The sequence below is a fragment of the Wasmannia auropunctata genome, unplaced genomic scaffold (genome assembly GCF_000956235.1).
Source record: "Wasmannia auropunctata unplaced genomic scaffold, wasmannia.A_1.0 LD336116.1, whole genome shotgun sequence".
Taxonomy (NCBI): domain Eukaryota; kingdom Metazoa; phylum Arthropoda; class Insecta; order Hymenoptera; family Formicidae; genus Wasmannia; species Wasmannia auropunctata.
In genome coordinates this window covers 2,499,547-2,522,153 of record NW_012026774.1, presented here as the reverse complement: position 1 = coordinate 2,522,153, position 22,607 = coordinate 2,499,547, and the positions used below count along the sequence as shown (strand labels likewise).

The following is a 22,607-nucleotide window of genomic DNA, read 5'->3' as shown; positions in this document are numbered from 1 at the left end:
TAAACCTCGTGNGTACGCGCGCGGTCAGCGAACGAAAAAAGAAAAAGGAAGAAAAAAGGGGGTAGACCACCGAAATATCGGATGGGGTCCAGCTTCCGCGCGCGCGAGATCGATCCCGCGCNCCTTTTTTTTCTCCCGCTCTCCCCGCGGCCGCCGGTTCTTATTATTAATCGATTCGAATTATCGATCGCGCAGTCATCGCCGGTCGTCGCTGTCCGCTGCCTTCGGCCTGGCCGCCGGCACACCAGTCCGTCCGCCTATATTCCGCTCCGCCTGGATGCACGACCACCACCTCCGCCGCCGCTGCCGCCGCCGCCGCCGCCGCCGCCGTTGCCGCCGTTGCCATCGCCGCCGCCACCGCCGTCGTCGTCGTCGTCGCCGCCGCCATCGCCATAGTGCGCCGCTCGCCGTCAACGTTGTGCGTATGCGTCAGCACGTACAATATCTGCGTGCACACGTAGTTTGCGTCCGCGTTTGCGTCCGTGTGCCGCGCGCGGTGTGTACAATGCGCGCGAGACCACGAGCGCGAGGATGTGTCGCGACGGAGCAAGCGCGAGAAAGAGAGGAACGGAGAGAACGCGCGTATGTACGTATGTACGTGTATGTATGCGTGAGTGTACGTGCGCGCACGTGTAAGTGCGTGGCAGGGTGTGGGTGCATACGGTGACCCTGCCGCGCTGGATGAGTGGGTGGAAATTCAGGGACGTAGCGAGGATCGACGAGAATCGGCGAGAAATACGGAGCTGCGACGCGCGTCTCGTGCCTCGTGCTTTTTGATATTCTCTCTCTCTCTCTCTCTCTCTCTCTCTCTTTCGGGTCAGTAGTAATGATATATCTTTACTATGCAATGTCTTGTGAAGAAAAATTTGCACTCTTCGTGAACGAAACATTATCGCGTCTAATACGTTTTTCGCGATCGCCGAAGTCTCTCACGTCTGTGTTCGCACTACTCTCTTTTTCGCGTGTACTTGTTTCGCTTAAAAAACAATACATTCGAAAGCGCAATCGAACAGAACAAACATTGTGTTTCGGCGAAGTTTGTTGATTTTCGAAATCCATCTTCACCAAAGGTACACCACTCTCTCCCTCTCTCTCACTCTCTTTCTCTTTGTATCTTATTCTTCTTTGAACATTTAGTCTAATCCATGAATCTTTTATTATCTGATTTTCATGCAATCTTATCGTTACATAAAAACTTTTTACGCCTTAAAAACCGAGTATCTTGAGTAAATGTAATATATTAATCATGTAATCTTTGTTACGATTATTCGATTGCATTTCATAAATGACAAATGACACGAGTATTCAAGTGCTGGATTTTACAGTGTTCCGCGCGATAATCCATGTTGAATATTTTCCCCCGATTAAATTTCATAATCTTCAGAAAGTCGCGGTGAAGTTCTACGTATTAGGCGAATATTTCGCTCTCCTCTCTCGATCTCAAGGGTGTCAAAGCCAAAAGCTCTTGACACGCTCCTGCCTGGAGCGACACGTGTCCGTGTGTGCGTGTGCGTGTGCGCATAGCCAGGTTGGCACGAGAGGAGGCCCCGAGAGGGCGGGCGACGAAGGGGGTCAACGAGCGAGAGGGATGTAATGGTCAGGGAGGAGGAGAGGGTGATGTTCACGCGTGGGAGGAAGAGAAAGGGATCGAGGGAGAAGGAGATCTAACGGGTGTGTGGATCATGTGTGCGTCGGAGAAGGACGGCGCGAGCTGGACGAGGATCGTCACCGTGCGAGCAAGAGAGAGAGAGAGAGAGAGAGAGAGGACGAATCAGCCGAAGGGGGGATAAGACTGGCACGCGAGAAAGAGGGATCTGGTCGGTGGAACAGCGACGGCGATATCGTCGAAGCCCACGTACACATACAACCTTCCAGCACATACACGCCAGCGGATGCACACTGGGCCGTCAAGCTCGCGCACTACAGACTGCCAGACTCCCACCACGGCCTTTTGGAAAAATCAATAGAATACAAGAAAAGCCCATGGTGCGCCAGGCGAGAGCGGAGCCCTCTCCTCTTCCAACCCTCTCGTCATGTCCCTCTTTCTCACTCTCGTCTTCGTTTTCGCTCGCTCTCTCTCTTTCCCTCTCTCTCTCTGTATTTCTCTCTATCTCTTTCCATCTCCTCTCTGCCTCTCTTTCGCCCACCACCCTCCCTGCTTCTCGCCGCATCTCTTGCGCGCACACGCGGTATCCGTGTTCGCCGCTGCTCGCGACAAAGACAGGGAGAGCTCGCGTGTACACACTGGCGATCGACGGAGATAGGCGGTATGCGTGCACGCACGACGGCCAAGGACGGAGATAAGGACGAGAGAGTAGGAAAGGGGGCTAGGGGGGACGAGGGCAGACGCAGGATTGTGTGCGAGAGTCTACGAGTGTATTCGACAGTATCCAAGCGAGTTGAACAGAGAGAGACTGAGAGGCGGAAAGGCTGGGAGGAAGAGAGCGGGAAAAGGAGAGAGAGAGAGAGAGAAGAGAGACGCGAATCGCACTATGAGCTTAGTTTTGATCGAACAGAGATGGCGAATGCGAAAGGAAGAAGAGGGAGAAAAATGCGTTCGTGTGCGCTTAATAGACGGGGCGGAGAGAAAGAGAAGGAAAAAAAAGCCGTCGCGGTAGAGATAGAGAGAGGCGGAGATATCCGCGGGACACATACATGATTCCGTGCGTATCTAAGACGCGCGTAAGTTCCGTCGTTATGTCGGACAGGGAAGGAGAGATAGAGAGAGAGAGAGAGAGAGAGAGAGAGAGAGAGAACGAGAAAGAAAAAAGGGGATAGAAAGAGAAAGGGATATATGTTTGTATGTATAGGTTTGTGCGCGAGAGAGACAGGAAAATACGGCGAGCTAGCGTGAATAGCTCACGACGGGTTACGTAGGAGCGTTCGCTAATGGGCAGGAGACGAAGAACCATATGCAGCGAGATGCATAGAGAGAGAGGAGACAGTTACGGAGGGAAAGAGAGAGGGATGCTGCGCGCGCGAACGCTCCTTGCCCGTGTTGGTGCACCGAGCAGAAGATTTGCACGGTTCAACAAACGCCTCTCTCGCTTATGTATATGTGCAAAACTATGTACGAATCTCCTGGGGTAAATCGTACATGTACATAGAACGCGCGCATACTGCACGCGTGTGTTTTTGTGTGCATGTATGTACTTATATATATATGCATATACATATGTACGTATGTGTATATATATATATATATATATATATGGACACTTCTGTTATATACGGGTATGTCCCTGACCAATCGCGGCTCCTTTCAACGATTGCGCGAGCGGGTAAAAAGAAGTGCGTTTGGCGAAATTTTGCGGGTTGAAAGTTAATTAGAATTAATCACGGAAGAGGAACATCGTCGGCTCGACAATCGTTTTAGCGTAATTACGAAAGTAATGTCGCGCATTTATCGAAATGGCGCACGATCAATTAGGATTTCTTTTTGTGCCAGAAATTGCATTTATTATTATTATTATTTTTTTTACGTGAGTCTTCTGTAGTTTGGTTGGTTCGCAACACTATATGTATATATATGTATATCAAGTACGGAGTTGAAATGGGACACGGGAGGTTTGTGATGTTGACTTTAAAAAGACATGCCTAGTGTATTATCATCTTTATTGCCTCTGACGTATTCCCGAATGTGTGATAAAGTTAGTGGCAAAACGGGAGAAAATGAAAAATCTCCGAGATAAAAAGTTTACCGGGTCGAAAGTACAAATATATTTATAACTTCATTTCGTTAAAGCAAATTAGGCATCCTCAAAATTTTAACTCCATTCGGATTTGTTAGCATTCGTTAGCATTGCCATTTTGCTAAGAATAGACTAGGATGATTGGATTTTTACATTTATTATCTAGTTTAACGAGGAACAACGACCACTCGACCGCAATATGATTTTCTGTGACAATGACTTAAGACATTTGCAACTGTCGCCGTCGTCGTCATCATTGCGACTGGTGTCACACTCGCATTCTCGAAAGTGTTAGCATCCCGCTTTCCCGACTCGAAAAACCGACGCCACCAATTCGTGGTGAGAAGGAAGGCGGAATAGCCGGAGCCGTCTTTTCCTAGCGCACCACTGACCAAGAGCGCGAACCGCGCGTACGTGCGTTTTCGCTCGGTCGGAAACGAGAACCGGGACGACGCGGTTGGATCTCTCCCCTCCGCCCCTCCCATCCGTGATTGTGGTGCAGATTGCTCTCGTGTGCACCGCCTGCCAGTCACCCACGCCATGTTCTTGGTCCCTCCTCTCCTCCGCAACCGCATTTTTCTCTCGTAGAATTTTTCTCGATTGCGGAGGAGAAAAAGCGCGCTCGCGGAGTTGCTCTACGATTTGTTCCTTCGTTCGTGGATCACACCGGGGGGAAGCGTCGTAGATCACGCGATGATTCGAAGCCTGCATCCGTACAATTTTTGCGGACATGCGGCGAGCGGACACACAGTCTCATCCGGAGAAGTCTAAGATAATAGAAATATCCCGCTCTCTCCGTCCGGCCGGTCCTGGCGATCCGCTCAATTTTTCTTCACCTATTTTTTATAAAGCCGGGATGAAATTACCGGGCGCGGGATTTTTAGCACGCGCGGAATAATTTTGGTATTATGTTCTCTTAATTGTGCCAAGAGAGTATCCCGGATGATATATTTGACATCTCGTGGCTGGAAAAATATTCGTATGTAGCCGCCGCCGAAATGCATTATTAATTGAAACAAATGCGTTCCGCCGCTAGTATGCGCTCTCATTAGAGCACTCCTAATGAAGAAGTGTCACGAAATAATTAAACTTATGATGATAAAACGTCATTCCGTGATACTCGCGCGACGCTCGATTTCACGTATGCTCCGGAAGCGTCCGCGTCTCTCCGCCTTAGGGGAAAAAAAAAAAATAGAATTGCGTAGAGATTCGCCGTATTCGAAGACTCATTCGAGATGCATATCCGACCGTCCGTTCCTCTCTCACGTGATCGCGGCACTCGGGATTTCCGATTGTTCCACCGCGTCTCCCTTTTTTTCCCCCTCTTTTTTTTTCCTGAGGCATCTATTCGAGTAATTACGGAGAGACGCGAAGGGCAACGGCGGCGACAGATCCAAGCGGAATTGGAGCTTGGCTCCTACTAAACGGAACTGACCCAGCTTCGCGGCTTTCTACCCTCCTCCGATCTTCTCTGTGCCTCACCCTCTCGCTCTCTATCTCTCCCAGCCTCCTCGTTCTTCTCACCGTCCTCGCCCCGCTCGCGATCTCCGTTCTGTATTCCTCCCCTCCCCTCTCTCCCTCGGTCGCAGCGACGAGACACTCCCCTCCTCCTGCCCCACCCCTCGAGAAGTTTCAATTTATACGGAAAGTCGTCATGACCGAATGCACAAATACGTGCGCCGTATCCCGGCCCGCTTTACTAGTCCATTCATATCAGCTGGCACGACGTAAACACGGGGGAAATCGTGGCGCAGCCACGGGATCCGCGAGCTTTGCGCCGCGAGTTATCTTAAGCCGACGTTACGGTACGCCACATTACAGCATGCTCTCGTCGCGCGCTTTTAATTGGCTTTCGAATGGAGGACTTACGAGATTTTATAAACTATTTCTCTCAGGCCGTCAGAACAATTTTCCCCCGACGACCTCCCCCCTCCCCCTCCCCCGACAAATCCAGATTACATTCAGATTGAACGAATAATTGAGAGTCGGCTTCTTCAAATATCCGAATTAATATTTGAGAAATATATTAAATATAAATACTAGTCTTTCTGTTCCAGTATTTTCGGATTTTGGTCAATGAATGTCTGAATCTCCATCGCGCTCAAATACTCGAGTTACGTTCCATTGATGTCTAAAGCATTGAAAGAATCCTTGATATTTTCGACAGACATACATACATACACACATGTCGATATCGCAAAATTTAAAATATGCCAAATATATATCTAATTTAAATTATATTTCGCAAATATTGGAATTTTATGATGTATATTCGGCGAAATATATTTCGAGCATTACGTACTCCGCGAATATTCAAATCCTATGAAAATTCACAGAATGCAAAGCAGTCCTAGTTCAGACGACACTCGATCGGCCGGGAATGCGAGTCGCGTTTCACAATTTTGACGCCGCTTTTCGGCGCACCGGACGCGCGTGCGGAAAGAGGCGAAAGGGGGGAAGCGACAGGATCGCACGCGTGTGACCATTCAGTTTAAAGACCTTGAGAGGCACGCGACGAAAAAGAGCATTCCTTTGCTGCCACCGCCAGCCAGAGGGCTGGCGGCGTTATGGTTGACGCCTTTTCTCGGTAATGGTGGACGAGGGGACGGGAGGTGGACCCGGGAACACCTGTCGTTATAAATTACCGCGATGTGTTACGAGTAACGTGGAAGAGTGGTTGCGCGCTCCGGTCTTCCTCACCCTCTCCCCTCCCCCCTCCGCGAGAATTTCACACCCTTCCATCTCGCGTTTCGCGTATTCTCTCTTGTGCTTCGCGTTGAGAAATAGTTTGAAAAAAAAGCTCCGTGTAGTTAAAAATATATTACGATTATAAGTAGAGATTATAAACGTAGAGGGAGAAATCAAGAGGAAATAATAATATTGAGAATAATAACGTTTATTACGTTTTACACGTATCACAAAGCAGACGAGACGATAAATATGACTTGTCACTATTTTATAGACGTTATTTTAAACGTACATTGCGTTTACTAATTGTGATAGATTGAATATGATGACAAATGCTCTTCGTACTTATACAATTTTCTGTTCATTTCCGATCCGGTATACACAAGACATCGCGCGAGAAATAAATATGTACAAGTGGATCAAGTAGGCAAGAGAATAGACACGGTCAGAGCAAACGATCGGAGCAACTGCAATCGCAGCGACTTATTGTTAGCAGAAATTCGCCGGTCCTCAATAATCAAGTCTCCTCGTCGCTATATATAGACGCGCGCGTACGCAGGGCGGCGGCACGTCGAGAATCTCTCCCGCGTTTTCCCGCGTAATAGAGCGAGGAATTATTTTCGGCCCGGAAAGTAAGGGAGGGTGACGGGTATATTATCGCGAGCCGAGGAAATCTCGGCGCGGCATTATCTCGGGGCGGGCCACCCCACCGAGGGGGCGCGGCAACGAAATTCTGAATACGTCACTGGTGTCAACCCCCGGCGCGGGTAGGCAGAGGGTCGTGTACCCTTCCCCCGGTCCGCGTGTCTGCGTGTATGCATGTGCATACGTGTGGGGCCGCACTTCGGCGGGGTGTGTGCGGCGCGGCGGCGGTGAGAGGAACGCGCGGAACGCTTTATGAATGGAATGTTTCCACGCCAAGTGTGGCGAGAGAGGCACCCGTGTGTCCCGCGTGTAAACACAATAATACCGACGTTTCCATTCATCAGGTCGACCCCGGCGGAGTGGAGCGACCTCGAGAAATGCCTTTGGAGGCGCCACGCTGAACCGTGTGTACGCGCGCGTGTATGTGCATCGCCTCTCCCGCTCTGTCTCTCACGCTCTCTTGTCTTTTCTCTCTTCTTCCCTTTTTTTTTTCACGCCCTCGCCAACCCTCCGCGTGGCTATTTAAAGGGCGGTTCGGGATCTCGACCGCGCCGCCGCGCCACGCCGTCGCAGCCGACCTCGATTCCATTTATCGCCTCCCTCGCGATTGTTTCCGCATTCGCGAGTCCAAGAGGCCGATTAGGTTGCGCAATTTGGCGCTCCTTGAAATTTCTTCACTTCTAGTACCGCAATCAGCAACGTAATTCGACAATTAATGGAAGAGCAGTCAGAAACGTCCGTCGCGCGTGTCGGAGAACGTAACGGGAATTGCGTGCGCCGGCAACTGACGCTTACATCTGTAAGTGCTTAATCACCAGACAATGAAAGGTTCAGGGAAAGGAAATAATATCTGAAATTTACGCGTTCTGTTCTCTTTAGTATATTTTATACGAAATAGCTGGAAAACGTCACAATTCCGAGAGAAATGAGAAAATAAATTCTTTACCGATTCTTTAACGAAATAATATTAAAAGCGATTCTTTTCGAGCTGCGAATATACCTATGTGCAAGAAATACGAAATGTGGAGGCTATGTCTTACGGCTTATCAAGTCCGGTCGGCGGCTATATAGACGTGATTTTTTTTTACATGACGCGGAACGTACCGCAAAACGTGATGTTACTGCGATTAACGCGCCATTTATTAAATAACGGAGTGGCGATCGGCATAGCCGAACAGCCGTCAAGTACCTACGCTCGCGTAAAATTGCTAATGACGTGCTTTTCCATTCAACAGGTCAACCGTGCGGCGCGAACCGGCCTCTAGACGCGCGTTTTAGAGAAATGCCACGTGCGGCCACGTGTCCTCTCTCTCTCTCTCTCTCGTTTCTCTTTCTTCCGCGCGGCCACCCCGAGCGCGGGGCAGATCGCTATTTAAAGGGCGATTCGAATGCGGGTCGCAGCCTGCAACTCGCGCGTGTTGTCCAAATTATCTTTGTTTTCGCGCCGCCGAGAATAGCGCCGCTCACGTCGGTGTCGCCGAACACGCGGGGAGCTCCAACCGCGCGGCGAAGCTACGGCACCTCTTGCACATCGGCAATAAACGCAATTATCGTGTGATTCAACAGAGCGCCGGGAGCCTCCTGCAGGCCAGGAATATTTTTCCCACGCTCGCTTATATTTTATTTTATCGATTGCCTATTTGAAATAAGACATTGCGGCGCGGACACGCCGCAATTACCTTAGAAATGGTAGGGTGGAGTAAAAGGCGGTTTTCAAGGGGGAGCGCTACACCGCCCCGCTGATATTGAAATATTTATGCCCTATGCAAATTGCTTGATTTCTTCTCTTGTCTCCGGCGATACTTTTTATCTTGACTTCGGTTATATATAGAACGTGGAATTACACGTGTGTCGCGTATACGCAATCTTACACTTTTAACGCATCAAATATTTACGGGTTCCCTGAAAAAATACGGAGTCGACTATTCTTTAGCAAAAGTTTAAAAAAAAATCCGAGTCCAGACGCGGCCGCAAAAATATATTTACCCCAAAAAATCCTTTTTTTTGCGACCCGGGAGATAAATGTACGTAAATACAAATATTTCGAAGTGCAAAATTCGAGAAATAAGATAATTGCGTAATACTGACATATATGTATGTATACACACATACACACATCAACACATGTATTAAGTGCTTAATTAATCTTCTCTACCTAAGGATAAAATATTAAATTGCGTGTTGAAAACGTAGCCTGCGAAATTATTAACGTCCGCGCGTTTTCGCGTTATTATTCGCGTCGCTGCGCCCGTCGCGATTAATGCGCTAAAATGCATTGTCGGCGAATATAAGGAGAGTCGCGCGCGCGCGCCGACTTCGTAGCGGACATTCATTTTGTAGCGCATCTACATTTCTTATGACTTCATACTTAATTCAGGTCTTCGTAGACTTCCGGGAAGTATTGCGAAAGAGAGAGAGAGAGGGGGGGGGGAGACGGAGAGGCTCTGGGTACGCATGCCAAGTACGAAAGTGCGTGCAGCTACCGAGGGCAAAGGGAGATATAAATGCAATGTTTGCGCCGTGTGCGAATATTACGCCGCGATCAAGAGCGTGCTCTCGTCTCGCCGCGAGAGTACTACTTCTCGTTTCGAGAGACTACCCTCTTCGACACGGCGCGGTAATATGAAAACCGCGTGTTTACCGCGGGCGGCGACGCGCGGCCGCGAGGAGAAGGCTGAAGGAGGGATTAATTTAGGTTTAATTTTAATCAAGCGCCCGCGACCTCAATTTGTTCCTCTTTGAGCAGACGAGATTTTTGCACATATACATATATATACACACACACAACACACACACACACACACACACACAAATATAGACGTACGCATACACGGGACACCAGAGCTGCGAAACTTTCGTGATACTCCCTCCCCGCACACACCCCGGGACACCAGGACTCTGTCAATGTTGCGAGTTACGTTTACCCGTGGGAAATCTGCTCACGGATGCGACGCGATCCAATACATTTTCTTTATACACTTTACTCTCTCGTAATTACGAAATAAGCAAACACATCCCGGATTATGGAGAGACTCTCCGTCCGCGCGTCTCTCACTTCCGGTGTTGCGTCGCTGATGCAATTTCACGTGCCGCATATTCTCCCGCGGCGATCATTCGATCACTCTTAATTGTGAACCATCATGAGCGACACGATTTTTAATTTCAAGAGATAAGATTTGTTTTTCGCAATAAATAAGGCGATGCGCAATCGTTTCGTAAAATTAATTTATCGGTTTAATTAAATATCGGAGAATGAATATCATACATGTATATTTATAGTCCTTGAAAATAATATAAATATTATTTTATATCAAAGTATCAAAATATTTTGAAGCACGTAATTGCAATATAATTTCTATAACAACAAGAAATATGATTTCTTCAGAAAATTCTCGATGTTATTAATACTTTAATGTTATCTTCTTGAAATTGCGTTATACGAAAATAAATCGGGGTTGTGCGTCTCTTCTTAGATTCTAATCTTTAATTACGAATTTCAGGAACTAAGCCAAAAACCGAGTCGACGTGGGAAAGGGTCATCGAAATTATCCATGATAGCGAACGTTTGGGCCCTGTCCTGCGCCTTAGATCTGGGTCTGCTCCGCGAATCTTCCCTCAAAGAGGTCGTCATCGCGAGTTGCTCAGAACTGGACTCTCTGCCCACCACCGAGAACGCGGAGAAATCTGATCTCGAGACGAACGACGATGCGTCCAAGTCCGCGAGCGTCTTCGGTAACTCGTGGCCGTTCATCGACCCGGCGCAAATTAAGCATATCACCCGTGCGAAGCCCGCCCGAAGGCGAAGGAGGAAAGCGAGATGGTCGGTGAAACGGCAAAGGAAACCGAGGGACGCGTGTCCGAAAATCGACGGCGTAACGGCGGATCTCTGGACCAAGAGCGGCATCCGAGGATCCAGGCGAGAAGATCTCGGCGTATCGCACGATCGGTCGGCGAGATTATCCGCGAGGAAGAACTCTTCGTCCAGACGATCTCGCGTTTCCGTCCGCAACGTGGACGAGCGTTTTTCCGAGAGTTACAGATCGAGCGAGGACGAGGACGAGGACGACGAGGACGAGAACGAGGACGACGACGACGACGACGACGATGACGACGAAGACGAAGAAGAAGACGAAGTAATTAGTCAAACGACATCGGAAACGAACTCGGAGGAGATCGCTCCGGCTGATTATTCCGGTTCCGGGTACTCCAGATACTATTCGCCGAGTCACGCGAAGGAAGATCCGCAAAATCGGGCGGAGTTGTCGGAATATCCTGATTACTTCATGAACGTCCTGCCGATCGATAACAGCGTCGAGAACAATGATCTCGACACCTCGGAGGACGTGACGTCGGTCTCCGATGTTTCCAAAGATAACGCGCAAATCGCCAAGTCCGCGAAATTTGCGGAACGACGCGCGTCGCGGAAGATCCTCGAGAACGGTAGCGTTCCGCATAGAACCGGAAGAGCGTCATCGAAAAAGAAGGACTTGAGAAACAGTGAGGATTATTTCGAGAGGCCGAAGAAAAAAAGAAGAGGGTCGGTTGGACAGAAGGAGAAGCCTCGCAACTCCGCGGCGCAAAATCATTGGAATCGACGTCGAATTTCTCACGATTCGAAGGAAAATGCAACTCCGAAAAGCAAGTCGAATTCAAGGGTGGACGTCGCTGCGGACGCGCGTGCGGACGCCGGGAAGGAAACTGCGACGCGAAAGCGTTGCGATTGTAAAACGCGGCGACGTTCTCACAACTTCACAAACGCCGTCTGCCCGTGCAAGAGGAGCACGAAGGAGACGGCCGCCGCAATTATGCGGGACATTCAAGAGTGCATAAACACGAAAACTGCGAAGGACGTTGGGAATACTGAGAATACTGAGAATACTACGAATATAAACAGTATTGAGAAGATTATTTCCGAAATTGGGTGGGATGTGCTCGAGAACTCGAATGATAAGGATCTGAGTCAGAACTCAAGGCTCTCGGTCTCCATGGAGTACGATTGGGCGGACGAGAGCGAGCTTAACGATCGGACTTTGTCGTCCCAGGATTTGGAACGATCATTCGACTCGACGAACGTCGAGGAGTCATCGATGAACGTCAGCGCCGTTGGCAGGCGCCGTAAGAGGAGATACAGGCATTCGATCGATTGCAAATTCGACGAGAAAACGCAGACGGCTTATCGGAGCGTTTTCCACGATTGCATCGATTTCGATACTCCGCGATCGACGCCGTTCTTAAAAATAAACATGGAGGAGAGCTGGAGATCGGAGGACAGCGGCAGCGACAACGACGACAACGACGACAACGACGGGATCCACTCGTCCTGGCGCAGATCGACCTTAGAATCCTCAACTGAAGAATGGAGTAACGAAGTTGTTGATGGCGCGCTGTTGTTGGCTTTGAAGATCGTTAACGACGATTCGACAAAAGACGAAAAATGTGATGACGAGCAGGAGACGTTGAATAGCACGTGTTACAAGTATCGCGAAGTGTCAGATACTTTCCCGGGAACGAATTACTTCTACGATTCGGATGAGGACATGGGGAACACGAGATTCGTAAATCAACGTGACGAAGCTGTAATCACGTATAAAAATAAAAATAAAACTGTAATTAAGAGATCGGCATCGTACTGCAGTATTGCCAAGGACGAAGACGATGACGTCAAAGTGAGCGAATCATTATTTATATATTCATTAACGCAATATGCTGATGAGATTGACACGTCAAATTTGTTAAAAATAAAATTGTAAATTTTTTTTATATAAGAATAAAGAAAGAACAGGCAGAGAGTAGGCATTTCAAAACGTTTATATAAATATAATAAATTACAACATTAATATAAGTATTATGTATATTTTTTTATCATCTTTATTATTAAATTTTATCATATTAATAAATTATTAAATTGTGACTTTACAACATCTTGAGTCTACTCGTTGTTGACTTTATCTCTACATATTGCGTTGCATAAGCCATATTAATTTATTCACTTATTTTCAATATATATATATACACGTATGTATGTATTTTTATATGTGTACATATATGAATGTAATGGTAATATGTTTATATAGGTCCAAAGTAGAAGACCGAAAGACATGAAAGTTAGTAGCAAAGTAAATGTAATGCGACAATGCCCGCGTGACAAGGGTTTGGAGCATGATAGTGATAAAAAGGAAGGTGGTCCGCGTAGAGTGACCAGAGCTCTGATAAAGACTAAAAGTTGTAAAGAGCAAGAATTGCACCCCGGCAAGCTAGTATGGGGATTCTTTGCAGGATGGTGGCCAGGTAAATATATTAATTAAGGATAATGATTACAGAGCGTTGTACGCAAAATGGAGCACGCATTGTGAGTTTCACTGTGAAAATTAACTGTGAAAATTAAAATTAATTTTTATGACGTCATTGATGTTTTTGGCTAATTAGAGATCGTTTTCGTCGCGCGCGCGATTACTCTTAGATATTAAAGAACGATTATTTGATTTCAAATAATTTTTATTTTTTCCTAAAAGAAATTTTTCCTTTATCTTTTTTTCCTTTTTTAAATAAAAAATATGATATGATTACAGCGCTGATTGTCGATGCCGAGCATGTAGGAATGGCTCCTCAGCCCGGCAAGTCATGGGTCTACTGGATCGGGGAAGCGCAAATATCGTTGGTAAATTAGCGATTCCTAGCTATGTAGAAATCTTTACATTGACGGAAAGGACAATGAAACGTAATTTCTGACGTGATTTCAGCTCAAAGAAGAAACACAGATACAGCCGTTCTCGAGGAGCTTGGAGGAGCGATTGTCGCAACCGTCTCGTAAAAGTATTCGTACGCGCGCCGTTAACGCGACTATACAGGTTCTTTGATATCTCTTCGAGAAATAAAATTAAAGACAATAAGAATTACATAAGGAATAAAACTTCGAAAAATGCGATGTGCCGTTACAATTATTTTAGATACTACGCCAACGTTTCAACTGTACTCTGACAAAGCCTTATTATTATTGGATACAACGGAACATAACCGACATGGAGACACGTAAGTCACAAAATCCTTCCGAGAATTATCCTTCGTAATCGTTACAAGTAAATGCAAAAGTTATTTGGTGTGACAGTGGACGATCTAACGTTTTATCCATATCCGGAAAACATACAAGAAAGACTGGACGTCCTGAGGGAAAAGAATGCCAAAGCTACTAAGAGATACGTATCGAGGAAAGGTACGTTACTGTTTATATATATATATATATATATATCTGTAATTTTTGCGCGCTGCTTGAAACGCTAATTTAATACCCGGTACAGATTCACCGGAGCAGCAACCGGCGAAAAAGCAGAACGTGGAAAAAAACAAAGAAATTGTAAATACAAGCTGGGAACAGATCGATGATGAGCGTTTATGTTTGCAAAACCAACAGCCTGGTGTGATAGCCTGGGCAAAAATCCCTGGACACTGTTGGTGGCCCGGTATAAGCGTATTTCATTCTTTTACTTTTTTTTTTTACATCAACATTTGCTTAATCCTTTCTCGTAAGTATGATGAATTTTTTCCTTTTTTTTTTAGCAATGATTATCGATTATCGCGACTGCTGCTTGAAAGAACCGAGTTTCGGTTGTCAGTGGATTATGTGGTATGGCGATTACCAAGTTTCAGAGGTGACCAGTTTTAATACATTCGAAAAAGAGAGAACATTTGCGCAGCAAATGTTCCCTTTTCGATTTTTATATATGTAATAAATTATTATTTTATACCTTGCATTTAACAGGTACGTCATTTAGAATTCTTAAAATTTCACAAGGGAATAGAAAAGATGCGCGAGTATATTCAAAATACGAATAGACAAATGTATCTTGAAGGCGTACTTCAAGCCGCTAAGGTAAAAAATTTAATTAAAATTATTCGTCTGAAATAAATAACAATGCCATTATAAATGATTTATTTGAATGCACGATGTGTGTTACATATATGACGAATATATTCTCCTGTAAGAAGTTTCCAAAAAAACTTTCACGTCATTTGGATCTGACTTTTTAGGATTATTGCTCACGGTTAGGCTGCCACACGGATAACTGGACTTTAGATAATGTCTTTGAATATTTTTCAAATAATATTCATATACCGTATAACCAATTGCAAGTTTCAGAGTCTAACAGGATATATGATAAGTATTCCAACGAGATAATTAAAAAAATCAACGAATTCAAGTTCAAGTCAGATGTAGACGCTGAACGAAAACGTGATATAAAAGCGAGTGGTGAGTTAGATTGTGCAACCGCGTGTAAATCTTAAATTGGTGCTCTGTAATATCAATTTTTTATTTTCCTTTTTTTTTTTGTCAAATCGTAGATGATCTTCGCCGCATAATGTCGAGAGAATGCGATATGGAGAAATTGTGTTTAAAATGTTTGAAAATTCCTAAGGGCAGAAAGGAGGAACATCCATTCTTTGTGGGATCCTTATGTAAAGATTGCTCGGTATGAGATAAAAGATACGCCCTTCCATTAAATTTTTAGCAGTGATCGTAGAGAGATAATGATCACCGCGGCTATTTTCTACCACAATAACAAGCGTTCTTTCTTTCTTTTTTTTTACAGGATGAATTTAAACCGTGTATGTTCGTGCTCGGGAACGATGGCAAGTGCGTAAGTATTCGGCTGTTCCGGCGGATATTTAAAGATTGAAATATTGATTGTGTCGCAACACGTTTCACGTTTGATTTCAGTTTTATTGCACAATTTGCGCCAGCACCGGGACCGTTCTTGTTTGTGATTCGGAGGATTGTCCACGGTTGGTTCATATACGCGCTCAAAATAGAAATTTCCGTCGCGTCGGCACAATAATTGTTTAACGCATTGTTCATTTCAGCGTCTATTGTACAGCTTGTATAAAATTTTTGATATGCCCAAAATCGTACGACGACATGCTGTTGGAAGACCCGTGGGAGTGCTTCCTCTGCAGAGACGAAGACAAGCAGCCGGTGGATATGATATTGCGTCCGCGGTTAAATTGGAAGGAGAAATTCACAAGAATGTTCCGAACCTCTAATCTCACGTCTAATGTAGATGTGGCAAGTTGTAAGAAGCAAAATAGAGCTGTGCGTGTGCTGTCGCTTTTCGACGGCTTGAGCACCGGTAGGACAAATTTGCAATTTAATTTACAATTATTTTTTCTTTCAATGCTCGCATTAAGCTGTCGCGAGCGTTTAAGCTGGAAAGACAGTCTTAAATGTTATTTTTTTATGTTAAACACGATAGGTTACTTGGTGCTTCAAAAATTGGGCCTCGTCGTGGAAGTCTATTACGCTAGTGAAATTGATGTAAATGCATTAACGATTAGCTCCGCCCACTTTGGCGATCGTATTACTTATCTAGGGGACGTAAGAGGTATAACGAAGGAGAAAATTCAAGAAATTGCACCAATTGATTTGCTAATCGGCGGATCACCATGCAACGACCTAAGTCTGGTCAATCCCGCGCGATTAGGTCTCCATGGTACTTGTCGACAATCAGTGTATATATTTATTTTAATTTTTGCAAGCAATAATGATTTTATTTTAATCGACTCTCGCGATCGTAGATCCGAAAGGAACGGGCGTCCTATTTTTCGAGTACTGTCGAATTAAGAAACTGGTAGAAAAGGCCAACAAAGGTCGGCACATGTTTTGGCTGTTCGAGAATGTCGCATCTATGCCGACCGAGTACAGATTAGAAATTAATAAGTAAATATCTTTTAACTTCAATTCAACGAGCAATATTACGGTTACATCGAAATTAACTTGTTACGTTAACTGCAGAAATTTAGGACGGGAACCCGATGTCATAGATTCAGCGGACTTTTCGCCCCAGCACAGATTGAGACTTTATTGGCACAATCTTCCTTTTAATCCGTACATGCCGCTGTTCGAAAGCCGGCAAGACGTTCAGGATAAGCTCACGCCAAATTTGAACCGGAAGGCTCTTTGCAAGAAGCTTCATACGGTCACGGGGAGAACGGGTTCCTTGCTGCAAGGTATAATTTTACGTCTTGCAGAGTACTTTTTATCGAAAGCGATCGCTACTCAATTCCCCCATTTCTCTGTTCTAGGAAAAGCAGAATTAAAACCAATCATGATGAAGGGTAAAAGTGATACGATATGGATCACCGAGCTCGAGGAAATCTTCGGCTTCCCTCGACATTATACGGACGTGAAGAATTTGTCGGCCACAAATCGACAGAAGCTGCTCGGCAAATCCTGGAGCGTACAAACACTCACTGCCATATTACGACCTATATGCTTATATTTTAAGTGCAATGAAGATGAAACGAGCAAGAAGACTACGTCTTAGGACATTTTTTTATCTTTTTATCGCGATAGATGTTTTTTAAGATTCGATCTAGTAAAATTTTTATATCGCGATCAATTAGTGCATAATCGAATCAGTAAAAAAAATACAGATAATTTTTTTATCTTGCTATTTTTAGAACAAACTAATTTTATATATATATCTAAATTTTTTTTATTTCTTACAGATTTAGACAGATTGAATGATTGTTCCTTGTCGATAACTAAATATATAATGAATCTTTATACAGATATTAAATTGTAAATCATCCGTTATCTTTTTATCAAATATATACAGCATGATTTTTAATTATATGTCAATTATTATCTTGATGTTCTATTCTTAATCATATCAATTAATAGTTTAATGATGAAAACAAGAAAAGGATGCTTAAACACCTTGGTCGTTTAAGCTTTATTAATTATATACCTCTTTTTCTTTCAGATAAATTCATATTCCTGAGATGTGGACATATAATTAATGATCGCATTATATATATATATATATATATATATTACAATTATTTTATTTCATTTTAAAAAGCGTTTTGAAAATCTACATGTATATTTGATCTCTTTCCAAAACAATTATCTAATTAATTATTGGAATTAATTTAAATTAATATAAATATACATATACAGGAATATGTATTGAAATTAATTTAAATTAATATATAGTTATTTCCTTTTGAACGCTTGATTTAAAATGGAATAATATAATTATTAATCATGTAACATAAATTACCTCTGCAAGTATGATACATTTGTTAAATGCTCTTCCGAGTGTTTGAGAGGTAATTATTATTTATAAAAAATTGTACCACACATGGCGTATATAATAAGATTCATTATGATTTACTCGGCTTATTTTGGTATCTCATTCGGAAGTATCCTCTGCGGGGTTTGCGACTCGTTGGTAATGCTGCATCTTCACCAACGTACGGAGCGCCTTGATGCAATTGCAACAATGACGGAGGAACCGGAATACAGCCCGCCAAGCAGTTAACGTGCTGCATGATCGATATCGGCAACGGAGTATTTATGTACACTTCCTGTCGTTCCATGTCGACACCTCGAATTATTCCTACGCAATAGTACATAACACACGTGTTCATGAATATTCCTTTAGATATCTGTATATGTTCTCACTGTGTATTCATTTAAAAAACAAAAAAAAAATAATCGAAAATGTCTGTCAGTGATAAAGTTCGTGCAAAAGGTCTATCGGTACTCACCGAATCCGTAGCATGTGCACAAGGGAGATCTCTGCGTCAGTACTCGAAGACTGGAGATGTCTTTGGACGTTTCCGAAGACTCCCCCGTTAAATCTACACCGCATAGCGCTACGATGTTACCGTTTATGACACTTAAAGCACGTGACGCGGGTACTCCGAATAATCGTTGGGGTATAATGCACAGGGAGGAGAAGGGCGCCCTGTAAAAATACATATCAAGATATTCACAGGTCAGTCTGTTATTTAATCATGCGTCAATAGGATACAGGATACTGACGTAAACGGCACCGCTTCGTTAATGCTAAGTGAAAGTCCTGTGTTGTACTGGCTGGAAATAACGGTTGAAATTAAAACTATAGAAAATTGCATAAAACGTGAAAACAATGTAGGGCAGAGCTTACAGGGAATCATTTTTGTCATCGACGATGCCGCTCAGATAAGACATCATCACGAGCTCACGTTGCTGATACGGCTCCATGTTCCACTGGCTCCTCCGCGCGACGGCGGCCTCCGCCTGGGAGTAGATTACGCACAAATCGTGCTCGCACGGTCTGTCCCAATTGATAAAGCTCTCGTCGCAGAACGTCCACGAGCATTCCTGTTTAAATGTCTCTTTTTCAGGAATCGATCGTTCGGCAACGTTAAAACTTTATTATCGAAGAAGTCGATGTGCGTTTACCTGGTTATTTACAACTACCGCGCTGAGAACGTCGACGTAGTTGTTCTTCCTCTTCGACGACATAATCTGCAGGACGATCGTCGGCCTGATCAGTTTTATCGTGGAGATCGCGATGTCCCAACCGATGCTGCGCGCGAAACCCATCGTGTTCACTACGATAGGCAAGCGAGACAGGACGGGGCACTCCCTCAGTTTCTCGATCAACATCTTCACGCCCTCCAGGTAACGCGTGACGCAACGGCTGACGTTCACGTCGTCGATGAACAGCTGGTAAACCGGTGGCCTCAGATGTGTGAAATTCGGCCCCATCAGCGGCTCCTCGATCAGGGTGTACGAGAGGCAGCCGGGCGGCGTGCACTCCGCCTGTCCGGGATCCACGTCCACCAGCACCGCCTTCCCGGACGTGCGCAACAGGCTGTTGATCAGGCATCGCGCGCTGGTGGACTTGCCGACGTCCTTGCCGCCGGCGATCAGCGTGCAGGACCACTCGTTCGCGCGCCAGCGACTCAGCATCCGCCCCGCGATGTCCGCGGTGATGCAGGGATCGGTGATCAGCCGTCGGCATTTGAAATCGTCGGGCAGCTGCTCGACATGCAGATTCGCCTGCAGCACTATCTCGGCCCGCTTGCGGTCCGTCCACGCGAAGTAGGAGGGATTCTTCACGCTCGGGAACAGTCTGAAGTGCCGGAAGTGGGTCTTCAGAAAGAGCGTCAGATTGTTCTCGAAGTCCTGCAGCACGAGGACGGCCGCGCCCGGCCGGACGCTGTCGACGTCGTCCCGCAGTTGGCTCTCCGAGTCTCGCGTGACACTCTCAGTGCCGAGCGCCGTCCATACGTCGTCGACGCTACCCTCCGGGAACTCCTCGCCCGTCTCTATGACGACGTTACTGTAGCCACGCGGCGAGTACACCTCCGTGGCGCCGGTCGACTTGTCCAGCACGGAACCGTAAATTTTCGCAGCGCCGTACAGCACTTTCACCAACAGCTTGCCGGTGAAGCAGAATCTACCGCCACTTTCCATTATGACGATGACGATGTTCCTTATGCAGTAAAACTTTGGCGATTTCCGCTTACACCCACGTCGACGCGAGCCAACGTGTTTGTGCCTGAGACTTTGTGCTCCTGGTTCGCTATCACGATCTACCGATTTTCTGGGGCTTCCGCCTGCGAGTTCTCTGGACGTAGGACTTCTGGTAGGACTGCTATTATCGGCACTAATGTCTTTCAATCTGTCGTCACTAGCCTCTTCGCTCGCATCATTTTTAGTCGAATTCGATGGCACAAGTGACGCCTGCTTCAGACGCGTAACTTGTATGTGAGTGTTGTACTTGGAATTTATGAACTCGATATCCTTATTGAACAATGCATTTAACTCGAAGGCGTCGTCGCAAGTCGTTTCCTTGCCCAATCTTGTCCCTTGTTCGTGTTCAAATATCTGCGGCAGATCTATCGAAGTGACACCGTCCATGAGCATGTCGATCACAAGGGGCGAGCCTAAATTCCTTTTCTCCTTAGGAGCAACTTGAGTCGAATCGTCATCCGAATCTCCTTGCACCTCATCCTCTGAATCATTTACCTTCCAATTATTGTTAATTGTTTCGTTTATCTGCTGCTCGGGACTGTCCCATTCCGTGGAATCATTCATGAAATCTGAAATTCAAATGATTACAAACTTAAGGCTATTGACAAAAGATACTAATTATGTAAAGCGCATGTAAAAATGAATTAGCAGTGTGACGTAAATGGGAACAAAAGTAAACTCTACATTTCTTACATGAATTGTCAGAAGTTTCGTTAACACTCCCTTGATTGTCGCAGGGTTTCTTTTTACGTTTAAGACTGGCCTGTGTGGCTGGTCTCTCTATGGGAGAATAGGCTGGCTCGCTCGTCGAAGGAACGATCTGAATATCATTACCACAGGCATCATCTACCAAATTTACAGCGGTGTCCTTGCAACTGAACATGCTATAAGTGTCACGGTATGCCTTGAGAATCTTCGTCGTCTGTTTTTTGGAACTAAAAACATAATAACAATATTAACTAAATGATATAACAGCGATATTTTATGCAATACCACATTATTGTTATAACTTCGACCAAACTCCAATTAATTTAATCAGTAGTCGACTTGCCAAGTAAACCTGTTTTGTATGAAGTCTTAATTTTTTGTTTAACATATGTTAAAAGGATTAGATTAAGTACGACAGATGCAAGTGTATACAATCAGAAATTATTAAGAGAAAGAAATTTAGCGTAGAAATTTCGTTTTAAATAATTTCTCGCCAGCCAAGTTAATCGAAAGTTTCATCAAATCGCTCCAAGAGCCACGTAAACAAATAAATGTCTACGTTTCGAATCTCAAATTATTTCGCTCACGTTTTAATCTCCTTCGGTTTTGATTTCGATTTTGATTTCGGTTTTGATTGGGATTTGAGTCTTTCTTTCTTTGCCCGCCCGCTGCGACGTGTCTTCATTGCTAAAAACAAATATGTACAGGATGGATATAAAATAACATCTATTGTTAAAATAACTATCTATTGTTGTGATTACAGATTTTTGCAAATATTCCAACCTCCGTAAAAGTCTCACTACTTTGCACGTGTATTCTCATCCCACGACGGACGGCGCCACGACACTCTTTCGTAAACACTTCGATTGTAAACGAGGCTGAAGGTCTAGTCTAGTGTCGCCAGCAACAGACGGTGGCGAGTCCGATAATTTCCAAGGTTGCCGACGTAGTATATCGAGTATTCGACGAAGAGAACTCCCGGTGTCCTCGCCACCCTTGCACAGAAGGGCGATCGCGATGGGGGTTAGTGGGTAAAAAAAAAAAAAATAAAAATCACACTACACCGCGGCGAGTCGCGAAACCCGGCGGGTCATCACTGTGTCACTTCGGGTCATTCGCGACCGACGGGGGGAGGGAGGGGTGGGAGGGTCTGTCTTTTGAAGGTTTCCCCAACCTAAAAATATAAATAGCTCTCTTCGTTGCTGCATCGCGCTCGCGTTTTCTGCGCTTAAAAAATTAATGTATGTACAATTAAACGTTGGAGCGGAGAAAAAAAAAGAGAGGAAAGACCAACGAAGGGAGAGAGAAAAGAATCCAGCCTACGCTTACGGGGAAGAGATTACACTCGAGATGCGATCGCTGCGAATGAACCGACGTGACACTCGCGTTCCAACTTCGCGCCCACGTACGGTGGGTGTGCACCGATTGGCCCGCTCGCGCCCGGCGGGCGCCATTTCTCTTCGCGCGACGCGACGCCCCGACGCTTCGCCCGTCGCCCGCGCGCCGTGCACCATCATGCCACCACCACCACCTCCTCCTCCGCCGCCGCCGCCGCCGCCGCCGTTGTC

The 22,607-nt window shown here is 45.5% G+C and overlaps 2 protein-coding genes across 5 annotated transcripts in view; one reads left to right on the top strand and one right to left on the bottom strand.

The window, feature by feature from the left end:
- The window catches only part of LOC105462763, a 104,907-nt gene extending 87,304 nt beyond the window's left edge, over positions 1-17,603 (top strand). For 3 of the 4 annotated variants that reach the window (XM_011709617.1, XM_011709623.1, XM_011709632.1), the window contains 18 exons: positions 10,526-12,691; positions 13,100-13,313; positions 13,595-13,683; positions 13,766-13,873; positions 13,973-14,054; positions 14,131-14,235; positions 14,321-14,482; positions 14,580-14,671; positions 14,782-14,892; positions 15,051-15,270; positions 15,363-15,490; positions 15,611-15,658; positions 15,739-15,803; positions 15,882-16,147; positions 16,271-16,507; positions 16,593-16,734; positions 16,810-17,024; positions 17,100-17,603. In XM_011709617.1, coding sequence (XP_011707919.1) covers positions 10,526-12,691; positions 13,100-13,313; positions 13,595-13,683; positions 13,766-13,873; positions 13,973-14,054; positions 14,131-14,235; positions 14,321-14,482; positions 14,580-14,671; positions 14,782-14,892; positions 15,051-15,270; positions 15,363-15,490; positions 15,611-15,658; positions 15,739-15,803; positions 15,882-16,147; positions 16,271-16,507; positions 16,593-16,734; positions 16,810-17,024; positions 17,100-17,341 — 4,692 coding nt within the window. In that variant the 3' untranslated portion in view covers positions 17,342-17,603. Of the gene's footprint in view, positions 1-502; positions 583-10,525; positions 12,692-13,099; positions 13,314-13,594; positions 13,684-13,765; positions 13,874-13,972; positions 14,055-14,130; positions 14,236-14,320; positions 14,483-14,579; positions 14,672-14,781; positions 14,893-15,050; positions 15,271-15,362; positions 15,491-15,610; positions 15,659-15,738; positions 15,804-15,881; positions 16,148-16,270; positions 16,508-16,592; positions 16,735-16,809; positions 17,025-17,099 lie in introns of those variants that run through there. The other variant, XM_011709628.1, reaches the window with a different exon arrangement.
- Positions 17,604-18,037: 434 nt separating this feature from the next.
- Positions 18,038-22,432, bottom strand: LOC105462748 (polynucleotide 5'-hydroxyl-kinase NOL9). Its single transcript, XM_011709591.1, has 9 exons — positions 22,369-22,432; positions 21,801-22,266; positions 21,627-21,726; positions 21,025-21,266; positions 19,252-20,900; positions 18,974-19,170; positions 18,850-18,900; positions 18,573-18,772; positions 18,038-18,421 (listed from the first exon to the last, which is right to left on the bottom strand). The coding sequence occupies exons 2-9, from the start codon at positions 21,859-21,861 to the stop codon at positions 18,186-18,188; spliced, it is 2,736 nt and encodes a 911-aa protein (XP_011707893.1). The 5' UTR covers positions 21,862-22,266; positions 22,369-22,432; the 3' UTR covers positions 18,038-18,185.
- Positions 22,433-22,607: the final 175 nt, after the last annotated feature.

What these genes read in the sequence shown, in the direction of transcription:
- LOC105462748 (XM_011709591.1), bottom strand. Translation starts at nt 21,861, where the DNA reads ATGAGAATACACGTGCAAAGTAGTGAGACTTTTACGGAGGTTGGAATA. An exon ending in AAACCGAAGGAGATTAAAAC is followed by an intron (nt 21,267 to 21,626) that starts GTGAGCGAAATA and finishes TTATGTTTTTAG; the next exon opens with TTCCAAAAAACAGACGACGA. An exon ending in GATGACAAAAATGATTCCCT is followed by an intron (nt 18,901 to 18,973) that starts GTAAGCTCTGCC and finishes CGTTATTTCCAG; the next exon opens with CCAGTACAACACAGGACTTT.